This window comes from Trachemys scripta, chromosome 11, assembly GCF_013100865.1.
Source record: "Trachemys scripta elegans isolate TJP31775 chromosome 11, CAS_Tse_1.0, whole genome shotgun sequence".
NCBI lineage: Eukaryota > Metazoa > Chordata > Testudines > Emydidae > Trachemys > Trachemys scripta.
Window position 1 is genome coordinate 36,600,253 of NC_048308.1, and position 25,873 is coordinate 36,626,125.

General features: G+C 39.5%; 1 protein-coding gene across 1 annotated transcript in view; it reads left to right on the forward strand.

Moving 5' to 3' along the window:
- The window catches only part of UBR3 (ubiquitin protein ligase E3 component n-recognin 3), a 171,110-nt gene that overhangs the window by 78,093 nt on the left and 67,144 nt on the right, over window positions 1-25,873 (forward strand). Inside the window, exons 24-25 of the mRNA XM_034786048.1 lie at window positions 9,462-9,550; window positions 24,801-24,853. Coding sequence (XP_034641939.1) covers window positions 9,462-9,550; window positions 24,801-24,853 — 142 coding nt within the window. The remainder of the gene's footprint in view (window positions 1-9,461; window positions 9,551-24,800; window positions 24,854-25,873) is intronic.

The window sequence follows — 25,873 nt, forward strand, 5'->3', positions numbered from 1 at the left end:
GGTTGGACTAAGATCAAGGGAGATGGATTAGTGGGCACATAATGACATTGTATGTCTGATAAAGTGCACAGTCGCATGTTTATTGTCTCTGTGTATACCTGTGTGTATATTGTAGCAGGAGAGATGTAACTTCTGTTTAAAGGTTGTCTAATGTATTTTTCCTACTTTTTTTTTTTTTTTTTTGTGAAACACTAGTGTCTCCATTGCTTTCGGTATGATTTTGAAAGTTGGCAGGAGGGGTCAGGGAAGTGCCTATTGATGTTCCCATCAAAATCTGTTCAGATTTGGCAGAGAGAAGCTTTCAAAAATCGCTGTATGCAGTTTGTGTTATGCCCAGAAGAGCATGCTAGCGTCTTGCTACTAAAATTGCTCAACATTCAGTGCTTTCCAGCATGTCATTCGTGCCACAAAGAATTGCACTTCTGGATGGGGCACAGTCACACATAGTGTGTTTTTCCTTCTTTCTCTCTCTCTCTCTAAAGTACTTGGATAGAACATGTTAAAAGAATATTAAGTGGCAAAAAATAGTATGTGATCATGTAATTGAAGAGTATCTTAGTGCATATGCAGATAGGGCAGAATTAAGGTTGTATGAGGAACTTTTGATGATCTACTGTGCAACCTTAATAACATTAAGTAAATAGGGGATATTTTTGTGTGTGGTTGTATACACACCTACACACAGAATATCACATCTGAATTTATTTTTGGTTTATTTTATTTGAAGAAAAATGCATTTCCAGTAACTTTCATACAGTTACATTTCTAGTAACTTTTGGAGAACCAGGGAGACTTCAGTGAAAGATTAGATCATCTAGCAGGTCAGTTTGTCCTTCATTGCTCAAGGAAACACTTTTCTTTTTTTGAAAAGATCAGCTTTCTTCTGAGCTGTTCCATCTTCAAGTGGTTTACTTGTCAAGATAATATTGGTATGAACATAGCTGAAAGAAATCCAGAAATAGAATGGATCAGCCTGATCCATTTTTTCAGTCTTTTATAAAAATTATACATTTCCAAGAACATAAAGTGTGTGTGTGTGTGTGTGTGTGTGTGTGTGTGTGTGTACATAGTGTACTTGTAATTTCAATTTGTTTTAAAATGATTTGGGAAAGTTTAAAAAAAAAAACAACAAAATTCATTCTATTCTAGTTGAATACAATATAGACCTTAAGAACTGTAGGATTCTAAGGCCTTGTCTACACTACGAGAGTAGTTCGAATTTACTTGCATCGAATTTTTGGAATCGATATTGCAAAGTCGAACGTCTGTGTCCACACTAAGGACAGTAATTCGACTTTGTGAGTCCACACTAACGGTGAAAGCGTCGACATTCGAAGCGGTGCACTGTGGTCAGCTATCCCACAGTTCCCGCAGTCCCCTCTGCCCATTGGAATTCTGGGTGTAGCCGGCAATGCCTTCTGGGTAACAAAATGTGTCGAGGGTGCTTTTGGGTAACTGTCGTCATCCGTCCATCACTCCCGCCCTCCCTCCCTGAAAGCGCCGGCGGGAAATCAGTTCGCGCACTTTTCCAGTCATTGACAGTGCGGATGCCACAGCACTGCGAGCATGGAGCACGCTGCGACCATCGCTGCAGTTGTGGCCGCTCTCAACGCCTCGCAGCTTATCATACACCTTTCCCTGAGGCAGATGCAGAAAAGTCAGGCGAGGAGGCTACGGCACCGCGGTGATGTCCTGAAGTCTGAGAGTAGCACAGACCTCTCAGAAAGCAGGGGACCCAGCGCCGAGGACATCACGATGGCAATGGGTCATGTTGATGCCGTGGAACGGCGATTCTGGGCACGGGAAACAAGCACTGAGTGGTGGGACCGCATAGTGCTGCAGGTCTGGGATGAATCCCAGTGGCTGCGAAACTTTCCTGGAACTTTGTGAGTTGCTGTCCCCTGCCCTGAAGTGCAATGACACCCGGTTGCGAGCTGCACTGAGTGTACAGAAGCGAGTGGCCATAGCCCTCTGGAAGCTTGCAACGCCAGACAGCTACCGGTCAGTTGCGAACCAGTTTGGGGTGGGCAAATCTACCGTGGGGGTTGTTGTGATGCAAGTAGCCAAGGCAATCGTTGATGTACTGCTGCCAAAGGTAGTGACCCTGGGAAACGTGGAGGCGATCATAGATGGCTTCGCAGCGATGGGATTCCCAAACTGCGGTGGGGCCATAGATGGAACTCACATCCCTATCCTGGCACCGGACCACCAGGCCACCCAGTACATTAACCGAAAGGGCTATTTTTCCATGGTGTGCTGCAAGCACTGGTGGACCACAGGGGACGTTTTACCAACATCTACGTGGGATGGCCGGGCAAGGTTCATGACGCTCGTGTTTTCAGGAACTCTGGTCTGTTTAGACGGCTGCAACAAGGTATTTACTTCCCGGACCACAAAATAACTGTTGGGGATGTGGAGATGCCTATAGTCATCCTCGGGGACCCAGCCTACCCGCTAATGCCCTGGCTCATGAAGCCCTATACTGGCGCCCTGGACACTGAAAAAGAACTCTTCAACTACCGGCTGAGCAAGTGCAGAATGGTGGTGGAGTGTGCTTTTGGCCGTCTCAAGGGGAGATGGAGAAGCTTACTGACTCGCTGTGATCTCAGCGAAACCAATATCCCCATTGTTATAGCAGCTTGCTGTGTGCTCCACAATCTCTGTGAGAGCAAGGGGGAGACCTTTATGGCGGGGTGGGAGGTTGATGAAAATAGCCTGGCTGCTGATTACGCTCAGCCAGACAGCCGGGCGATTAGAAGAGACCTGCGGGAAGCGCTGTGCATCCGGGAGGCTTTGAAAGCAAAGTTCCTGAGTGAGCAGGGTAACCTGTGACTTTTAAGTTTGTGTACAGAGAAGCTGAACCTGCCCCCGTTTCTTTACCCAGTTAATGTTGACTATCCTACCCAGTTACATACCCCCTTCACCCCCTTCCAACACACGTTTCGAAATAAAAATAGTTCTACTTTGTTAATGCACACCGTTTTCTTTAATACTGTTTTCGCGGGAATTTTTTAAAACTGGGACGCAGACTGTGGTGCGGAGCGGGTGTAGTGTAGTGACGCGAATGAAGCTTCTAAACTCAAGGATTGACGGGCTCCGCTGCGGTGGGATGGTTGTTTCAACGGAGCCTGTCACCCCTCCTGATCGGGACTGTGTGTATGGGGGGGCTATGTGACTTTGTGGCAGGGGGAGGACGGTTACAGATCCCCTGCTGCGTGGCTCTGTGATCCTGCATAAGGACCGCCGCTTAAGATCTGTAACTGCCCTCCCCCGCCACAAAGTCACAGAGCAACCCACCCCCCACCACATAACATGAAAACAACCTCCCAGACTAACCAGGGTAACTAGTCACTGCATCACTGCACTGTGTATGTGCCCTGCTGCTGTGCCTGCCCCCGCCTATGTACCCTGCCAAAGGTGACTGTCCTGTCCAATTACCAACCCCCTTTCCCCTCCTCCTCCAAAAGAACATGATTGAAACAGTAGTTAACATGAACGTATTTTTTATTATCAACTACACATGGAACTGGGAGGTGAAACTTGGACGGGGGCTTGTGTCAGGCGGGAATGAAAGAACTTTTCAAGTTTTGGGGAATGAGAGCCTTCTGCTACTAGAGCTCTCTGCAGGGGTGGAGTGAGAGTTAGCAGGGACTCTGCTGCCTCTCCTTCTTTGCACTTTGGGTGAGGTGGGTATGGGACTTGGTGGCGGGGGAGGGCGGTTAGAGATGGACTGCAGCGGGGCTCTGTCCTCCTGCCTCCGTTCCTGCAGAACATCCACAAGGCGCCGGAGCGTGTCTGTTTGCTCCCTCAGTAGTCCAAGCAGCGTTTGAGTCGCCTGCTGGTCTTCCTGCCGCCACCTCTCCTCCCGATCCATGTTTGCTTGCTGCATTTGGGTCAATTTCTCCCGCCACTGGGTCTGCTGTGCTGCCTGAGCTTGGGAACAGGCCATAAGTTCAGAGAACATGTCCTCCCGTGTCCTCTTCTTCCTATGCCTAATCTTCGCTAGCCTCTGGGAGTGTGATGCCAGGCTAGGTTGTGAGACAGTCGCAGATGTGGCTGTGGGAATGGGAAAAAGGGAGTGAATTCCTCAGAAAGATAAATGTAGTTGTGAACAAAGAACATAGTCTTTCTCTGTGAACAAGACCATGCACAGCACCTATCACATGCGCACTCAGCACAAGGTCGAATTCTCGGCCTTCGCATTCAGTGCTGGGGTCTTCCACAGCACATTTGAGAAGCGGGGCAGCACAACGGAATTTCTGTTGCAGGCAGACATGGTAAGCCGTAGACTTGTGGCAGTTTAAAACTTTTATATTACCACTGGCCTCATTTCACATTTAAAGCAATGTCAGTCCCTGCTGCCAGCAATCCGGCAAGCGGGAACTCTGCCCCTGTCCCACCCCCTCGCGGCTGTCCCCAGGAACGATCCCTTTCGGCAGCCCCTCTCCCGCCTCCACCGCGTGGCTGCAAACCAGCGGTTACAGTTCTGTAAAGGAACGAGCAAGCAGTCCCAACACTAACATTCCCCTACCTAATTCAAAGCAGGTCACCATGGGCGACATCACCCTGATGAGGATCTCTGACAGCGAGAGAGAGAGAATGCTCCGGGAAAGCCTCCAAAGACCAGGGCCGTATGCCGCCCTGCTGTGCAGAGCAATGATTCCCGAGTACTTGATAGTCTCGTGGCGCGGCAACATGTCGTACTTCGGAGGACCCAATAAGGCCGCTCTCCCCAGGAACCTCATGCAACGGCTTTCCAATTACCTCCAGGAGAGCTTCATCGAGATGTCCCGGGAGGATTACTGCTCTATCCCTGCACATATAGACCGCATTTTACTCTAGCTGCAGTAGCAGGGACTAAACAGTAGAGCGGCTTGGGCAGGACAATCACGGAAAACCGGACATTGCTAGATTTTTTTTCAAAACTTGCACTGCCCATGACTGAACCGTTAAGTGCCTAGGGCAAAGTAATCATGAACAACCCATTCTTTTAATTGTTAATATTCCTGTTCTGTTAAAAATAAATGTTTAGATGTTTACAACACTTACTGGCTGATCCTTCCCCAGATTCTGTGTCCGGGGTAACGGCTGGGGACGCTTCGTAGGGGATCTCTGTAAGGGTGATGAAGAGATCCTGGCTGTCGGGGAAATCAGCGTTGTGAGCGCTGCCGACTGCCTCGCCCTCCTCATCTCCTTCCTCATCTTCCCCGTCCGCTAACATGTCCGAGGAACCGGCCGTGGACAATATCCCATCCTCAGAGTCCACGGTCAGTGGTGGGGTAGTGGTGGCGGCCGCACCGAGGATGGAATGCAGTGCCTCATAGAAACGGGATGTCTGGGGATGGGATCCGGAGCGTCCGTTTGCCTCTTTGGTCTTCTGGTAGCCTTGTCTCAGCTCCTTGATTTTCACGCGGCACTGCGTTGCATCCCGGCTGTATCCTCTCTCTGACATGTCTTTTGAGATCTTCTCATAGATCTTTGCATTCCGTTTCTTGGAGCGCAGCTCAGAAAGCACGGACTCATCGCCCCACACAGCGATGAGATCCAATACTTCCCGATCAGTCCATGCTGGGGCCCTCTTTCTATTCACAGACTGCACGGCCATCACTGCTGGAGAGCTCTGCATCGTTGCCAGTGCTGCTGTGATCGCCACGATGTCCAGACAGGAAATGAGATTCAAACTGGCCAGACAGGAAAAGGAATTCAAATTCAAATTTTCCCGGGGCTTTTCCTGTGTGGCTGGTCAGAGCATCCGAGCTCGTACTGCTGTCCAGAGCGTCAACAGAGTGGTGCACTGTGGGATAGCTCCCGGAGCTATTAGCGTCGATTTCCATCCACACCTAGCCTAATTCGACATGGCCATGTCGAATTTAGCGCTACTCCCCTCGTCGGGGAGGAGTACAAAAGTCGAATTAAAGAGACCTCTATGTCGAACTAAATAGCATCGCAGTGTGGACGGGTGCAGGGTTAATTCGATGTAATGGCGCTAACTTCGACATAAACGCCTAGTGTAGACCAGGCCTAAGACGTACAGCTTTTAGGCACTTCTAGAAAAGCGATACTGGCTGGAGTGGCAAAGAAGAAAGCTGGTCTTTTCAGAAAAGACCGGTGTGACCTTGAGCAAATGATGTTCTGTATAATCTATTCTCTCACTGAAGTCTCTGTGGCTGCTTAAAATTACTGTGGGCTTTAGACTCATACAAAACCCTAATACTAGAAGTGTATTTTTCTTTAAATAAAATAAACCCAAAATAAATTCATGTTTTTACGAACCATATTATCTAAATACCTTGACTAAATATAAAACCAAAACTAAATATAAACTAAACACTACAAAATAAAAATTAAAACTTTTTTCAATCATTCAATGAACTAAAGAAGGAACTTTTGAATGTGAAACTTGCTTTTTTAAAAATGTGCTGATCGTCTCTATAAAAATACAGTGCTGCACTTAGAAATACTTATGCCTCAGTTGTGCAACTGAGGATTCTTCAGTTTACACAGAGGGGAAGAGAGAATAAGTGAAACAGAACTGTATTTTTCATAAAGGATAATTTGTGCTTTTTCTCTGTAAAGGATGTGACATTTGGGCAGACATGTTCTGAATACTTTTATGTTGAATAAAACTTAAAGGATCACATGATGATAAAAAATGATAATTTCCAGTTCTTTGTCATCCAAGTGACTATTTTTCCACCTTCTTGAATCAGTGATGACGTTTGCAAAGACTTGAAACAAATTTTCTAACAGGCAGTACCTTGTTACAGTTTAGAATTAAAATGGATCTAATCTGATGACTGTGTGAGCAGCATGAATCTAAGCTTCAATTTACATTTGTATTTCAAGTCTAGTTTTGTAATAATGAAGATTGAGCAGGCAGTGTTTGAGCACTCAGAGATGACCCATTTCTAGTTACCTCAACCTACAAAGACAAACTTGGCATCTCCCACATGATCGATTGTCACCATAGAAACTAAGACATAGAGTTAGAAGAGAGACTGAACTGCTTGCAATATTTTTCAGCCTCAGTATCTTAGGCCCTTGGGCATCACGGAAAATTACTGAGCTGTACTGAATCTGTCAGAGTTTGTTTATGTCTCCTTATTAAGGTTCTCTATTTACAGTCAGACTGTTTTAGTAAAAGCGAAGCATAGGTTGAGGAAAAAATTCCCGGGAAATATTACTACAATAATTCTAATAAGAGGTTGTCTTACATTACTGATGCATCCTCTAAAATAATCAATCTTAAAATTGTGTAAGGAAATATTTTTAAAAAGTGGTGACTTTTCAATGTGACAAATAATCATGTGCACATGCGGCGATACTTGAATTCTAAAAATGCCTAAGAAAATTGACTAAGTTAAATAATACTTGCCCAAGAAAAACAATTACTAATTACTCTTGCCCTGTCTTAAAACTATATTTTACTTAATCAGTGTAAATTGATTTAATTATCAGGGTCCTATTGAGACACCATACAATTCACTATGATTTAATTTTAAGGGTAACTTTTTGTTTCCTTTAAAACATAAAATTTTATATATTTCCATATAATGCGCGGGTATGTCATTTTTCTCAGTAAATGGGAAGGGGGGAGCGGAGGTTGGGCAGCCTACAGAGAGCCTAGTGACTGACTCCTCCAAATACTCAAACAATTAATAGGTACCATTACACTTATTGTAATATTTTTAAATGCATCTTAAAATAAATTAGTGAGTTTTCTTTGTTAATATGACCATAAACTGTGTAAAGTCCTTTTCCAAAACATTTCCAAAGCAAACTTAATTTTAAAAAATAAACTGGAATGACAAAACAGCTAATATCCCAGCTATAGAAGCTCATTTCAGAGATTTGTTTATTGGCTCTAATAAATTTGTTTGTGTTTTTGGGTGGGAAAAGTGTGATGAGGAGAAACCAGACCTGTGAAAGATAATGAGCAGGCAGCACTGGAATTTAAAGGCCACTTTTTTCCCACCAGTGTAAGCAACTGCTGTATGAGGTTTTTCAATACCTTACCAATTATTTTAATCCTTGCTATCACCTTTGGTTGAAAAAATAATTCAGTCTTGATTCTAGTGTTGTCTTAGCGCTCTTTATGAGCAGAGTTTGGATATTTTCCCAGGCTGTTTTATGCTGAATAATTTATACTAATTTTGTGATGACGATATAGTCACATGAACTTGGAACCAATTAGTAGGTAGCAACTCAAGAAGAGCATTGATGATCTTATGGTTAAAGCAGTTGAATAATACCCAAGACAATTTGGTTCTACCTCTGGCTCTTCTATGAACTTCCTTTGTGATCCTGGGCAAGTCACTGAAACCAAAATTCCCTAGGTGACCACTAATTGTGTGGTACTCCTTTTATGGGGCCCAATTTGAGACACCATGATCATGATTTTCAGAAGAGCTGAGCACTCACAACTGCAACTGAAGTCAGTTGGAGCTGTGGATGTTCAGTATCTTTGGAAAAATCAGTCAAGGTTGCTTGAGCAGGATTAATTTTAGTGTTTCTTAACTTTTGAATGCTTGATGTTGCAACCTTAGCATCCTTTTATATATCTTATAATACATTTTGTACATATTTATAAATGGATAGCTAAAACAAGAATTTGGTGTTTGTTCCCTCCTCCTACTCCAGGTCCTTTATCCTCTTTTTTCCCTGACCACAGGCAATAGCAACAAAACTACCTGATTTGTATGCCGTTTTTTGGCCTGGACTAGTAAATTTTAATCACTATTTGCAAGGGTAGCAGAAAAGTATGGACACTAGAAGATATTGTGGTGTGTTTATACTGATGCTGCCATTGTCCTCTATCTTGCTTCCATTTTCTGGGAGTTGCTCTTCCCTGATGTGGTACAAAAATAACATTCAAGAGTAATGTCCTTATTTCTTCTATACTGGTAAGTCCTGATTAGATCATCATCCTTTAGTTTTGTTGGCTGGCATTCATCCCTTCCAGTGCAACCAACAAAAACTACTCCTTTTTTATCATCAAGAATCACTTCTAGGGTATTAGATTCCTCATTTGTCTGTCTAACAAATTAATGCAAAGAGCGGACTGTGGTAAATCTTGTGTCGTAGACGAAATTGTGTGGTGTGCTAACTGCTATGCTATCAACCCAAGAAAATAAATGTTTAACTCTTCTCTCACTGTCGTGGGCGGCTCTGTTTTTTGCCACCCCAAGCACGGCAGTCAGGCGGCCTTCACGGATTCAGGGGCGTTTCTGCGAGTGATCTGCCGGTCCCGCGCCTTCGGTGTATCCACCGCCAAATTGCTGCTGAAGCCGCGGGACCGGCAGACCTCCCGTAGGCATGCCATCGAAGGCTGCCTGACTGCCACCCTCACCGTGACCGGCACGCCGCCCCAGGCATGCGCTTGCTGCGCTGGTGCCTGGAGCCGCCCCTGCTCACTGTTATACCAGTTTTTCCAGTAAATTTCTAATATCTCTTTCATGTAGACGACAAAAGGCCAGAGAGAGGCAACAAAAGTTGCTAGCTGAATTTGCTTCAAGACAGAAAAGCTTCATGGAAACTGCCATGGATGTTGGTAAGTTGTATTACTTATTTTATTGTATGTAGTTAAATTATTTTTAAAAAGTCTCTTATAGCAATTTCTGTGCATTTGATGCTCCTACAGATGTTTACAAATGCAGTTTCTATTAAAAAAAAAAAAGCCGCTGCTTAATAAGATGCCCTTTATAAATTACATTTCTTGGACTTCAAATAATTCTTCATACTGTGCACTTACATTGTATAGCTATTTACATCCTAGCACCTCCAAAGTACTTCACAAACACTGAACATCACAAAATTCCTGTGACAGACAGACACATTCTGTTCTTTTTACAGATAAACTGAGACAAAGTAATAGTAAGTGGCTTGACCCAGGAATTGAATCTGACTCCCAGTTCTGCTCTCTCACCACCTGACCATGCTCTCTACCAAACAAAGCATAGCAATCATGAAAACTTCAGGAGTTAGTTTGTAGAACTGAGCCCAACCATCAATAAAGGGCAAATAGTTTTAACTCAGGGTGGATAAAAGTTGATGGATTTAAAAAAAAAATAATTTAATTTAATACATTTTTCTTTTTTAAAATAAACCCGTTTAAAATTGAAATTATGACAGCCTATGTTAGGCCTAAATTTACTGTAAACTATTAAAGTAATTTAAATTAAAAAAGCTGCAACAATGAGCCCTCTCACATGTTAATAGTTAAAGGATGCTGCTTTTTTAATTATATAGAGAATCAAAAGGAAAACATCTTAACTTTTTGAGGTCAGCTCAAGCTTGATAAATCTATCACAATGTCATGTACTGCATTACTATATCTATTATTTTCAGACCATGAAGTGAATACTGGTATTTACTTTTTTCCAAATGTAAGGACTTTCAGTTTCTGTTGTGCAGAAAAGCTTTTGAATTAATTACTTTTGTTTTCAATTTAGCTAGCAGATACAGAGAGAATATTTTCTTCATTTGGACTAGTTCACTCAAAGTTAAGATGACATTTTGGGGAGTTAAAAAGGCAGGAAAGCTTGTTTTCCTTTTCAAATGTATAAATAAAAATCAAGTGGGAAGGGATGAGCTCTGCTAATTTTAAAAACTTGAAGGATGGTGGGGCCAGATTTTAAAAAATATTTAGGCACCTAAAGATTCAGATAGGTGCCTAATGGGATTTTCAAAAGTGTCTGAGTATGTTAGGTGCCTAACTCCTATTGATTTTAATAGGAGTTAGCCACCTAACCTGTTAAAGTTTGAAAATCCCACTAGGCAGCTATTCTGCATCTTTAAGCATCTAAATACCTTTGAAAAAATCTGGTTCATGAGAACTGGAAACAATCTGTCAATTCACTAACTAAAGTTAATACTTCATTTGTTTTAATAAATCAGTTTTAAGTGCAAAAAAATGTTTTGATGATATTTTCCTTAGGTATCAAGCACATTTAAGGTAGTTTTATTTAACTAATGAAAATAATTTCAAAACAACTGCTGTTGTAAATTTTTAATTGATTTCCAATTTCTGTCCAAATACAGCTTGACACAAAACCCTACTAAAAAAACTCCTATCATTTATTTAATAAGAAATGGGTCAATTACCATTTTTTAACATCATGTAAATATTTGACTCTGAATAAATGTATAGTAAGCTATGTAATCATTTAAATAAATTAGTATAGATATAATGTATTCTCCAGGCTATCAAAAAGTAGATCAAATTTAGTGTAAATGTGTTGTATTGTTTGTATTACAGTATGATCATTCCCTTTTAGAGTAAATGTGGGTAGACAGTGACCAACATGACAGAGAATAGAGAATGGTATCTCTTTAAACAGAAATCTTTTACTGTTTCCAAAGTGCTTGAAAGCTTGTCCCTCTCATCAAGAGAAGTTGGTTTAATAAAAGATAAAACCTCACCCGCCTTGTCTCTCTAATATCCTGGGACCAACATGGCTACAACTACACTGCATACTGAAACACAGACAGTCTGATCCTCAGAGGGTTTTCTGTGTTAGTAAAAATGTCATGACTTTCCATGCTTTTGTTTTAATATTAAGCATGCTCATTTTACAATTCAAAAGAATCTCTTAACTGCAACCTTGCAAACTCAGTTTTGATTGAGAAAGGTCAGAGCTCTTTCTTTCTTGTATGTAATCACCAGTAAAAGAAGTTCTGCATATTATTTAGGTCATCAGTTGCGTGTATATATCTCATTGTCTTCTAATTATACTCTCATGGAGACTCCTGCAACCATATTGCCATTTGGGTTGCCTAGATGTAATTGAATGAAATTTTGTAAACATTTGTATCTATGCACAAGAAAGAATAGAGTCCAGCTTACGTTGTTTTAACAATAGTATGGATTCTGCAGGATTTACAGCAATTATATATATATGTCACTAAAGTAAGCACATACGATTCTGAATGTACGCATGGAGAAGATCTATGAATTAAGAAAGTCATTTTTATATGAGAGAGACAAGGTGGATGGCGGTAATATCTTTTATTGGACCAATCATCTCTTGGTCAAAGAGATAAGCTTTTGAGCTCCACAGAACTCTTCTTCAGGTCTGTGGAGCTCAAAAGCTTGTCTCTCTTAGCAACAGAAGTTGGTGCAATAGAAGATTACCTCACTCATCTTGTCTTTGTCATATCCTGGGACCAACGTTGCTACAACAACACTGCAAACAACTATTTTTATATAGTCACATTTCAGAGTAAAACTGCCAATATGATATCTGTTGTAATCTCCAGAGCCTTGTAACTCCCCAAAATGGCTACTTTTAACACTTCCTCCTAAAACAAAGTTGTTATGTGATGACATTAGGCTTGGTCATTGCCACTCCATAGCGGTGCAGTGTCGCAAAGTTACAATGTTGCATTCACATTACAAAAAAATTTGGGATATTTAATGTCCTACAAACTGTAATTAGCAAAGCTCAAGTCCTCTTCAAATTAATAATGTCTTCTAATAAATTGTATAGATACTTGTAAATAATTGAACGCTTAAGTGAATTGGTAAAAACTATTCCAGGCAAACTTCTAAACCATTGTCTCAAATATACCTTTGTCTTCAACTTGACATATTACATAATTTTATCATTTATTTTATTATGAATGTTAAATATCTTGTGTTCCTTTAATAGTTTTATCAATTTGGAGTACTCAATTAAATGTATATGGCAATGCCTCTCGACAAGTGGGAATTATCGGTGCTTACTCAGTTCTTTCCTAATGTGCTGTGATTCTCAGCAGGACATCTTTCAGTCCTTGAAGCAGTGCTCCTTAGTGAAGGGGAAAAAGTGCACATTTTTAAAGCAAGGTGACACACATTTCCTAACACTCAATCTTCTGAAGCCAGTTAGAAAAATAAATTAGTTTTTACTGGTCTCCTGAGAGCACACATGCTGGGTCAGGGCAAAAGATATTAGTGTGCTAATAGTTGCTTTGATGCTAGGGGACCACCTTGACACATAATGTTCAGCAGGAGGAATGCTGCCTACAGTTAGAATTGTAAACTGCATTTAGCATGTTTAGACACCTTTAACTAGCTCTTTGATTTCTGAATCTCATGCACCTAAACTCAGGAGAATACAGAATGAAATATAATGTCAGCAAGGTCACTGTTAAATTCTATAATAAAACAAAGCACCAGATGTTTATCAAATTGGTTAAAGTTTGTACTAGGCGGAAGAATATGTTGGGATTTTGTTTCATGGGGCACTCAGTTATGTCGATACAGGGCCAAACCTTGAGTGGTGCTGAGCAACCACAGCTCGTGTTGAAATGCATGGGACTAGTGGATGCTTTGCACCACCGAGGATATCCGTCACAGATTTAAATGCTTTCTTCATCCCTCAGTAATATTTAGTGTTAACTTTATTCTCTCTAGCTACACGGGGTTATAGTCCATTTATTTAATAGTTTTGGATACACATAAATCTGAGGAGATGATGGAACACTTAAAAAAATCACAAGAACTTTCTAGTTGGTGATAATCAGAGAATCCCCCATAGTTCTAAAGCAGCCTTCCTATACTGTAATGCTGGGTGGTTCTATCACTATCACTTCTCTGAAGTACTTTGACTATCTTCTGGGTATAGACTGTGTTGAAATAATAGTGATTTCATGAAAACAGACAAAAGTTTTGTGTGCAAGCTGAACCATGCAGCTGTTATGTTGACTTAATAAGGTTGGCATGTTTTCCAGCGCTAGAAATGCAGAGAAATTGGCATCAGAAAGTAATGCACTGAAGTTTCACTTTGATATTTCACTCCCAAACCATGGCATGAAGGAAACCTGACACACTTTCCAGGAATTCCAAACAAATTACGTGTTATGAAAATGCTTACAAAGATAGACATTTTCAGCTTATCTTGAGGATGACCTGCAAAGGAAGAGCAAACTGTGCTCTTTAAATGTTATGACTTTTAAGGGAGGCCTAATATTTATTTTTAAAGAATTTTTTCTTTTATTTGAGAAATTTTATATTTTGTCTACTCATTCTTTCCTGGAACATCCAATGATTGACTGGAGAACTACTAGGTTTATGACCTCCGAGAAATCATGCAAGAAAAACATGATAGACTGAGATGGGGCATTGTTATCAGGCTGATCGTTATCATCTCATTGTTACCTTGTTCTTCCTGTTTTTTTGTATTCACCTGCTGTTTTGTGCCTTCTACTTAGGCCTTGTCTACACTGCCACTTTACAGCGCTGAAACTTTCTCTCTCAAGGGTGTGAAAAAACACCCCTCTGGGTGCTGCAAAGTGGCAGTGTAGACAGTGCACCAGCACTGGGAGCCACTCCCCTCATGGGGGTGGGCTTTTTACAGTGCTGGGAGAGCTCTCTTTTACAGAGCTGGGAGTGCCGCGACTACACAGCCATGTTGCTAGTAAAGACATACCCTTAGGAACCATTCCTACAAAGACTTAAGCAGGTGCCTAACTTTCTTTGTGAGTAATACCCTTGATTTCAGTGGGACCCCATCAAAGTTAAGCATGCAAGTAAGTCTTTGGAGGATTGATGCCTTAAAATGAGTATAATAAAGACAGTGTCCAAGTTTGTGTGTGTTAGTCCTGACTGGAAATACATACACAGTACTAGTATTTTTCAAGTGTGTGGAGATGTACAATATTCAGAAAAGGGATGTGATAATTCCAAGCTTTCTGAATTTCTTGAATATCGAATGTGGTTATCAGTATCTGCTGGATACTGAATCTCAATCAGTACTGAAAATCTCATAAGGAGCAAGCACTGAGATGTTTCTCTAGGGCTAGGAAAGATGTGGCCCAGGGATACCCCTTGAGCCAAACTAGATGTAGGCAGAGAGTGAAAGGACTTCGGAGAATGAGTAGCATGAGCCAGGAAGTGTGGGTAGGAGTGTTTGTCTGTCTGTTTCTCAAACTGGGGAAGAATAGCAAGAGTGAGCCACACAGCAGAAAGGTGTGAGTGAGGTCTCTGTTGTAAGGGAAAGTACAGAACAGACCACATACTTTTTATGCCAAGAGAAATGTTTCCCGATTCAAAGTTAAGGTAATTAAAAAAGTAGCAAATACCCTTTTTCTGACTGTCAATAGCTGATAATTTTTTGTTTTCTCTGCTAGAATAACTTAACCTCTTCTTTTTCCTTTGTCTCCCTCCCTTGTCTTATTCACTTCCTCCCCAACTTGGCTTCCTAACATCCCCATCTTTGTAGTGCCACTGTGCAGTGGTGCTTAAAAAATTCCAACAAACTAACCCCAAGTACCGCTGGTCTTAAGCATCAGCAGCTTTCTTTTTGAAGTGACACCTGTCAGCCAGGAATGGCTCTTGAAAAGCTGAGATACCTGTTGGATGTAGGTTGCAAAAATGTCAGGGAAAGAAGGTTTAAATAACTGGAAAGGAAGGGCCTGCAAGCAAGGGCAGTGAGAAGGAAGGTTTTAGGTGAGCAGATTGAAAGGAGTAGGGAGAACAATAAAACGTCTACTAGAGAACTGTGGACAGAGGGGAAGAGAAAACGAGATGTACTGAGATGGTATTGAAAACCTGCTTTTTGACTGAACAGTATGTTACATGTTTTGGTGTCAGTGATAGCGTGCTTCAGTAAACAAAAGGATTCCCAACTAGTAGTGTGCAAGGATAGAATCATGACTATATTAGATCAGTCAAAACAGAGAAGTTCCTGATGCCATTTTATTATGAGATTTCTAGAAACATTGATTTTTTTTCCATTCTGAATTACTTTCTGAGAGAGCAGTTTTCATCCCTACCAAAAATTGAAAAACTTTACCGTGGCAACAGAAAACATGTGGCTACGGCTATATTAAATTAATATGATTAAAAGCTAACCTTTTTAATGACCAGGACTGGATTTTAGTATTCTGTGAGATTGATCTGTACACAGGTCCATGGTGCTGCAGTCCTGGAATTTGTCTCAGAATCTATAACCTAAACTTCCTCTAAAATAATTTTTTTGTCCTTAATTACATTTCTAGCCATTTACATTTCTAAATGTGAACCAAATGTAAACTGCTGTGTTGTCTGCCTGAGGCTGCAGACAGCCTGAATCCAAAAGCTCTGAGATGTTTGCACTGTTCAGTTTAATCAACCATTTTTAGCTACTTCACTGGTATTCATTTTAGCAAAAACATCTAGCTAATGTGCTTATCCATGACTGTTGGTTGCAGTGGAGGCAGTAAGTTCTTGTCAAAGGTTGCTGGCCTAGGGAGCTGCGCGATCAAGCACAAACAAAAATATCATCTCTGACCTTGCACTAGAAGAGGGTCGGGGTGAGATGCATTTCTTGTCAATTGCCAAAAGCAGACTCACCTCTTGGTTGGTTCCTGCTTCACACAATTTCCCTCCTGGGTGTTAAAATCTTTAAATGTCACCTTCGCAGCTGCCAAGACCTCCAGCTTTTCATCATCAACTACTACAATGTGTATATGTTTTGAAAAAAAGCTGATGCAAACTGAAAACATGGAGCTGTACCATAGCACTTTAATATAAAAACAAAATAAGGAATATGTAACTTAATTTTATAAGTTATAAAGGACAAGGGTGTTCTAGATGCTTCATGTCACAGACTCCTTCTCTAAAGAATTTATGATGTAGTTATGATCAGAGGTGAAATTTGGTGAGCACCTAAGGTTTTATTTCTTCTTTTCTCCTTGCTCTGCTTATTTGTTCTTCTTTATCCTATTCTATACCTTGTATTTATTTGTTGTATTGAATATAAAGTACTTGGGTTTTTTTAAATTTACTTGACGCTACTGCAAAATGTCCAGTTTGCCATAGAATTCAGCACTGGAATGCTACAGAGAACAATGTTGTCTTGCCTATGCATACAGAATTCAAGACAAGATTCCTTTCTATCCTGTGGGAGAAAGATTTTTATTTTTGTCTGGTTAGGAAATAAATATAGTTTTTTATATTCAGGATAGGATGAAGAAGCCTCTTTAAACAGCTTGGAGTTGAGGAGCAGTTTATTTATAATCCAAATTTTTTCCCCTTAAATCACTGTTTTTCCTTGCTGGCAGTTGTTAAAAAATGGTTTTCAAAAGGAGGAAGAGTAAACTGCCTTAGGACTTGACACCAGTATCTCTTTGCAAATGGCTTGCAAAAATTCTCCTTGCTCAGAAAGAGAAAATTGCCCCCAGCGTACAAACTAACCATATTTTCTTCTTCATATGTGCAGCCAGTGCCATTCTAGTTGGTGAATGATTCAAACCCTGTAGCAAATGTTTTCACTAGTGGGTTAACAATGCAATTTGTTATATTAGAAACAAACAATGGCTTATAAAGTTAAATTACTTTGTCCTTGGAAATGTATTTCAGTTAATTTGGTACAGCTTACCTTGTTTCAGTGAAGTCTTGTTGATTGTAATAGGAGATATTTTATGTTTAATATATTAAGACATCCAAAGAAAATGATGATGAATGTAAAGAATAATTTGCAGATTGAAAAGTACCTAGACTACTTGCTTTTTATAAAACCATCATTGTTTTAATACCATCCTAGAAGCTATAAAATGTCAGTTCACATATTTTTTAATTTATTAATAGCTAAGATTCTCTATATATTGCTTCTTTACAGCACTTTACAATCATTGACTAATATAAAGGATTTGGGTAAGGAGGCATAGCACTTCAACAAAAACTCCAAACAAATAACTACTTAAAACTTTTAACAAAATATTGTCAGTGAACATACAGTTCATCAATTCACTTCAACAGGAGTAGCTACTACTACAGGGAAATAACCAAATCATTACTCAACATACAGTATAAGCCTTGTGAAGTTATATAACTGTGGTTCCATGGAAGAAGGAATGAATTACCTGGATCCCATCTGACTCACTAATGATATTCAACTCCTCAGGTACAGCTAAAAATGTTAGGAAGGAAAAGAGAACATAACTGGTAGAATTAAAATAAAATTACCTAAATACTAAAGAGAGAAACCAGTCAAGTCAATTGAATATTCTATAATTTTTTTTATAAATGTCTAACAAGGCATGAATAACTCATGACAGATTACACAAGACATTTCTGCATTATTATTTTCACTATTTATACATTAAAACAAATAAGTATGGTGTTAAAAAGTATACTGAATATTAAACTTGCATATAAATTCCATCTGTAGTAAAGCCCTGAGTTTTATTGCATTTGAATGAACAACCTCCAAATGAAACCCAAAATGGATAACTGACATCTAAGTACTTCTGAACCATTTGAATGCCACAGTCCTTACTGCACATTCATAAGACATAGTAGTAACGTGTTTTGGAGGTAGGAAGGAGGAATCTCTATCCATCTCCAGTGTCTTGAGTGAGAAACATGGTTGTTTGGACCCAGCACAAGTTCAGCTGGGAGCATGTAGTTAGAATTAAGGCAGTGAGAGGATGGGTTGCTCAATAGAGAGGAGGGGGGAAACTGGAAGGCTGGGACAAGACGGAACATAGGAATAGGCACCCCACTTATTGCCAGGCATCCTAAACCTCCCTCACCGCTAGTGATGTTCACCTTCAGCATTCTGTTCACCTTCAGCATTCTGATCCAGTCATGCACCCTGTGCCCATCCTCTTTCCTGCTGCAAAACTCTACTCTGTGATATAAGCCACAGCCTGAATCTTCTCTTCCAGACTACCAAAATCCTTTCAGTTCTCCTAATCCCCCTCAGAATATTCTTCTAACCCTCCTTTCTACCAAACAAGCTACACTTTCCTCCTCCCTATGTTTATTTTAAGATTGTTGTCCCGGGTTTCTTACCATACTGTCATCGTGTAATAGTATTGTAAAGCCAGAAGTTGATGGTATACTTTAAAAAATGCCCTTCTGGAATAGACCCAAAACTACTTTTTTCTGGTTAGTTAACAGCAAAAGACATGCTTAATTACCTGCAATTACTGTGTCACCAATATATACACCAGTCTTGTCTTCAAATGTAAATATGTGTAACCTGGGTTAATTCTGACTTTGGAGTTTTAGGCTAATGGAACAGTATTTGTGAATTTTGTTCTTGGACAGTACAGTCTCAGAAACTGTAAGTGCAGTGTGTGGAGCTTACATAGATGATGCTTTCTTAGCAGAAAACTTGGCTTCAGCTCAGAAGCTAACTGGGATCTTTAATTTAGCCGGAACCAGCAATCTTAAGTATGATCTTGTCTGTTTAAACAAAAATCTTGCTTTGTTTTAATGATTACTATCGAGGTTTTGTATCCTCACCCACTTTTCCTTCACTGTCAGTCAGGAAATTGCCTTCTCATTTGAATAGTAAGCAGTCTTTTGGATTCAAAGATCTAGCCCCATTGTATTTAATTCTTTTTTTTTTTTTTTTTAAATAGTGGCTAAAAGAGCCCTGCATCACGTCTAAAAGTTTATGGAGCAAGCTTACTTTTGGTCATTTGCATTGTTAGAAGCAATGTTGGCACAAATCACTGTGTCTTGAAACTGTGGCTCTGAAATTCTTTAAAGTAGTATCTATATTTTACTTTTGAAATTTATGCTAGTTTTATTTTCATTTTTTAAAGACAAATTTTATTGAGAAATAGATTATCATAGTGTGGATACAAGTACCAGATATTGACACTTGTCCCTGCAAACAACTGTAAAACAAGCGAACCCTGGAGTAAAATATTTTTGTTATGTTCATGCAATGTGAAAATATATGTATTTTTCAACAATCTGCCTGAATCCTGACATCCAAATTGTGCACTAATGGCTCTGGCTGAGTTTTGTGCTAATCAGAGGGAAGCAGAGCCTAATAAATCAAAGGCATAACTTTTTTTTGTTACAGTATATTGCTGTAAATTGTCGAACAAATACTGCTAAATCTAAGCTATTTTAATTTCCTGTTTATATTAAAAAATGCATGTTAGGGAAATGAGAACTTTGAAGGAAGTAAAAGGCGAAAATGCTCTTGTGTTAGATAACCTTATGTGGTTTTAATTCACTGGAAGATTTAAAAATGAAGAGACAAGGCTGACCATTTCTCAGAAACTAGGGCAATAGAAATTGCATCTGTCATCACGACTGACAAGCAGAATGCAATAAGTATCTTGAAAAGTATTAGCTGAAAAGGCAAAAAACCTGCTTACACCAAACTAACACAGCGATTGGTAGCACATCATATACAAGAGCCTTGAAAAATATAGGTTACATCTGGGATGTGCCAATTAATAGTTGAGATATGTAAGTGATAATCAGGTTTTTTTTGCAGTGTTAGTGTTCCACCTTCTTGTGAAAGGATATTGAATTGATGTACACACCATGCAGTATTGAAAGTGATATTTTATTTAAATCTGACAGTATTGAGAGAGCAGGAACACTTACTTCCCTTATTTCCTTTCCACACACCTCTGGCTTTTGGAGCTAGGGCATGTTGTAAAACAACAACAAAAAGAATCTAAAACAACCCCAAAGCCCTGGCCAGTCAGTCATTGTTTAGAATGGCACCAAAATTATTGAAAATTAAAAACAACTTTAGTGTTGCTGTTTCCCCCTTATGATAACTGATGTCACACACACTTTCTCTGATAGCTAATGTATAATGGAGTACTTTGAATTTCAGAGTGGGGAAAAATATTTATATAGCTTGCTTTTCATTTACTGTTCATCATGCTGCCACTAGATGGTGATAAATGTTTGCACAATTTTAATAACCATAGGCTAATAAGGATTGCAAGGAAACTGTTTTTCATAAACTGATTTAGCTCTCTGCTAATATATGGAAAAATTATATTACAATGGTATTCATTAAGTGCACATACAAATTAATAATCAGCATATTATGGCCTCCTTTCCCATTGTAATTTTAGCTCCCAACAACTTAAAATATCTTCCTTTTGTGACAACTGATGATTTATTTTTATACACTAGGCGTTTTAAACTGCATTTAGACTTGGAAATGTTTATACCATTTTTTGTATAAATTAGAGATAAATGGGTAGTGAGCTACCTTTCACACCACACTCTTTATGGGCATTTGATAAATATCTGACTTATGAATTGGTATATTGGGCATTATGACAATAAACACCAGTTCTGAATGTGCTATTCTGTTTCCCAGGGTGGTGCATAGCTGACTGACACTGTTGTGATTATGGGTGTACTATTTTCACTACTTCCTTTAGCAAAGTTCTAAAATAAAACTGCTGTTTGGAAGATTATCATATCCTCAGATTTCCTGGAGGAAAGTGGTTACCTCCATGTTTGTTGATAACTGTTTGTATGATATCACAAATCATATCAAGAAGGTCCATCTGTTATATGAAGTAAATATTATTGCATACTACAAAAAGTCTTCACTCTGACAGAGTCCCTTTTAAAGAAACAAATAACCAGATATTGAATATTATTATATCTATTTCTGATCTAAACAAATATATAATCTTCTCAATAACTTCCGAGTCTGTCGTCTGTGGAAATTTATATTTTTCCAGCAAGGAAATTCAGATATTTAAGTTTAAAAAAAAAAAGTAGTACAAAGTCGTTTCAGCACCGAAGGAATACAATAGGAGGGAATCATGAGCCTTCTTTTTGTACTTCAAAAACATTCATGTTACATCCATCAAAAAGATGAAGAAGGGGAAAAAAATCATTCTGGAAATCAATAGAACTGGGGGCATAATTTACAAATGAACAGAGAGGCCGTTTGATAATTATAACAGTGATTTCAATTATTGCATTATGTCACTAGACATTTTTATCATTATTTTGGCTGCTAGAGAAATGGTTCAGCCAAATTAATATAAACACCTCAGGTGGAACTGCTGTGTTCAAGAATATAAATATTGAAGGTTATCATTTTCATTTGACATTAAAATGAATTATTATGGAATGAGTACCTATTAAAATAATATCATTTTGGAAATGATGGTTTTTTTCATCCTGCAGCTTGTACTGATTTTAGTGCTATTCCAAAGCCTTCTTAGTGAAAATGCTTTTATTGCTGTTTACACTTATAAGCAATCCTATTCTAAATACTGATATTTTGAAATGTGTGTGCCTAAAGCAAGATATGTAAACGTCACTGGCATTCTGTATTTACATTGTTGTGAATTTTCTCACCTGAGAGAGGAGACGGGTCCTGGGCTAAAATAGTTTGAGTGCTTGTTGGAGGGATGCACCCAATGAGCAGTGATGGGAAATTACACCTTCGCAACTGGGCCCCTCACTTACGGAGTCTCACAGGGATTGATTCTCTCTCCAGTCCTGTTCAACATCTGCCTGCATCCACTAAGGGAACTGACATGGACCAACATGCCAGCAATATGCAGATGACACACAACTCTACCTATTCTTTACCCATACGACCATACCGTTAGCATCAAATTGACCACAGGAACTTATGACCATCACAAACCTCACTGCCTTCTACTCTAAGTGCAAGACACTCTTCTGTGACCTTGATTTCTCTAACAAACATAGAAATCTGTAAATGTTTGTGTTGTGTGTGTACATTATAATATATTTTGAAAAAGTAAAAAAAGAAAAAAAACACTCCACTGCATGCGTTTCCTTCTACTGGCAAGAAAATGAGATAACAAGCATGTGGCAAATGTTAGTTGCTGTACTGGAAGGCTCAGATACTATAGCATTGAGCATGGTATAGGAATCCAAGAACCTTTATAGACTAGAATCCTGTATGAAAGCACGATCAGTATGCTATTTTAAAATATTTATAAATACTTATAATAAAACCATGTTTTTAAACCTTACTCAAAGCACAAGCCTCTTCAGTAAGGACTTTTTACGTGCCAACTTCACATTCAACTGTTTTAGCTGAATGGTTAACTTTTCTTTTACAATGCAAAAGTGTGTTGTGTTTTGGTTTGATTTTACTTTCCCATAACTCAAAAATGACTTCAAACAGCCACTATCATCTGTGGGAAGAGACTGAGCATGGAAAATGCAGTCCAAATCTGAATTTCATGAGAAGGTTATGAGCAAGTGAAAACAGAGTTATGGTCAAAACTGTCTTGCAACCTTTACTATAATAGACACTATTTGTGACCACTATTATACTTCAGACATTTCAGTTGAGTGGCCTGCACTAATACTTAGAATGCAAAAGGACAGTTTTGTTTTTGTTTATTGCTTGATGATAGATGAATCACTGTCTTTGGAGCACTTTTAAATAATAAACATTTCTGTTTTTAAGCAATATCTCTGGAAAAATGTGGCTTGTAATTTTTGCAGATATGCCTGTTTTACCTTCTGTTACATGGATCCACCATACTCAGTAGGCCACTGAGGATATTGTTAAACTCTGAAAATAGTTCTGTTCAATCTGTGATCAGCAAAAGGACTTGATGTTACTGAGGTAGAGGAGAGGAAGGTTAGAATAATCATCAGGCCTCCATTTTGACTTACTGAAAATCTCATCAACGCTCTGTAAAAATGCTTTCTTCTTCATGACTTAAATAATTTTGTTGTACAATGACTAGATCAGCAATTCCATATTTCAATCAAGAAGATTAAAGTCCATGTTAGTTTTAGCTTTAAGGTTTTTTTAAACAATTCATAGCCATGTTTTGCAAACTTGATCAGTTTAAGGAAGACCTTCATGCTGTCCTTCAAATAGTGTCAGTACAAGTTTGCTCTTTTGGGTGCATGTGAGCCCTTTACATTGAAGTTTGAACCCTCTAGAAGATTAATGACTATTGGTGCAGCATTCATGCTTCTGTGCAGTAGTAAAGGTTCAGTGCAAGATGTTAAGATGCTGTTTCCTCAAGACCGCTCCTTTTTTTTTTCTTGTTCTTCTTTCCAGTCTATGGAGAAATGAGTTCAGAATTCTCTCTGCTTCTCCTGCTGTTACGTTTTATGATGTTTTTATTTTCCATTCTCAAAACTCCAACTCTCGTTTGTATAGAGTTAGTTGTTAATTTACTAAAATGTTGGAGTTGGAGGTGCACTGTTGTCACAGTCCTGTTGATGTCATTGGGTCGTCCAGTTGTTATTTGTTTTCATTTAGAGTCCCTAGGTGAGATTTGGTCCTGCGCATCTAAGAGGCACAGTACAAAACTAGCCGCCCAGGGGCTGACTAAAGTGGCTTTAAGTCACCTTTGTGCCCTCCCAATAATGGACTGCTTTGGGGCCTTGAGAAGCTTTCAGCTGACCTTAGATAGCCCTGGGAGCTGCCTGATGGGCAGCAGTGCTGCATGGAATCTCCACTGCTCTGGGTGATCCTGCCCTTCCCTGAACATGCGCCTCCGCTCGCAGCTTGAAATGGTGTCCATATAAGGCAGCCTTACAGCTGTCATAAGTAGTGTCTGTGCCATGGAAATCCTCCCCCAGCTGCAGCCAGGGCTTTTTGGCCCCCTTTATGCTGCTCTGGCCCTTGTAGCTTGCATAAAGGGGCTGGAGCAGGTGTAAAGATCTCTCCCCCTCTGTAAATCCATCTCCCATGGCCATGAAAAACTCTGTTTCAACTGTGCCCGTCTTGTAAGGGCAAAATGTGGATCACAAACACCCTGAAGCAACTGGTATAGGGTTGCCTGCCTGGGAGATACTCAATCTTCACTTTTTAAGTCAGTAAGGATTATCAGTTCTATTTTTAGTCCTCCTATTTAGAGGAGACATTGAGAGCCTCTGACAGATTTTGGCTCTGTGGTTTTGGCCGTAAGCATCGTCAGATTTAATCTAATAGATATATCAGTGAATCATATTCCTGTCCAAGGAGTTTTTTTGTCTGGGCTTCTGACAGTCAAAAGGTTCCTTTTAAAAAAAAAATTGCCATACTTTTCTACGTGTGTGTGAAACTCCACTTGCATTTAGTTTAATAAATTGTTGCTGACCCCTGATATAGACAGTGAAATCTCTCCCAGTGGTTTATCATCATTTGGCACGCGGCTCACCAGGGTAAGCACCCTGGCGGGCCGGGCCAGTTTTATTTACTTATTTAGATGCCTAAATATAAAATTAGGAGTCTACTATACCTCCAAGCTCCTAGGTTTGAAAATCTTGCCTGGAGTTTTTATTGATATAGACCAGGGGTCGGCAACGTTTGGCACGCGGCTCGCCAGGGTAAGCACCCTGGCGGGCCGGGCCAGTTTTATTTACCTGCTGACGTGGCAGGTTCGGCCGATCGTGGCCCCCACTGGCCGCTGTTCACCATCCCGGGCCAATGGTTTTGTCAGGAATGAGAATATTCCATTTTTGGAGGAAAATAGTAATGTGTAAAGTTCTCTTTAATTTACAAGTATGATTTTCAATGTTCTAGGGAATTAGCATTTATATTTTTAATCATAAACTCAGTTTTAACTACCAGTAAACATGGATTTAAAAAATCATTCTTGTTTTTAAATGGTTAAATCTCTTACAGAGTTGATCTTTTGGTTTTGAAAGCTATTTGTTCTTTGGCAAAGTTTGTAGTACATTATTCAAGACTAATTAATATTTAATTAAAGAGAGATGAATTGTAGATATGTTTCAGAAAATTTGGCTGAATATCATAAGCTGAGTCTGCACTATGTTGATCACAGATATTGAAGACTGACATCTTTGGAGTCTAGAGAGTCTGTATATGTGGGTTGGGATAGCATGAGTTTTAACCTCTGTTTTATTTTTGTGCCTTTGGCTTCATTTCTCTAACGTAAAACTTTTCTTTTAATTCTCTGCACCCTTAGCAAGTGAAGAGCTTAACGTCTAAAGAAGTATATTATTATACTATAGTATATTCTTGGTTTTGTCTCTGTTTCAATGTCCCAAACTTATCGTATTCATATGTGTGTACAGTGGATGACACTTGATATTGATTGTCCAGATGAATTTTAAAAGCTACTTTAAAATCCAGGTAATCTTTGTATGGTTGGTAATATTTAAGCCATACAGAAATGAGGTTGTGATGGATATTTTCTTGATCCTGCTTAGCTCCCCAGC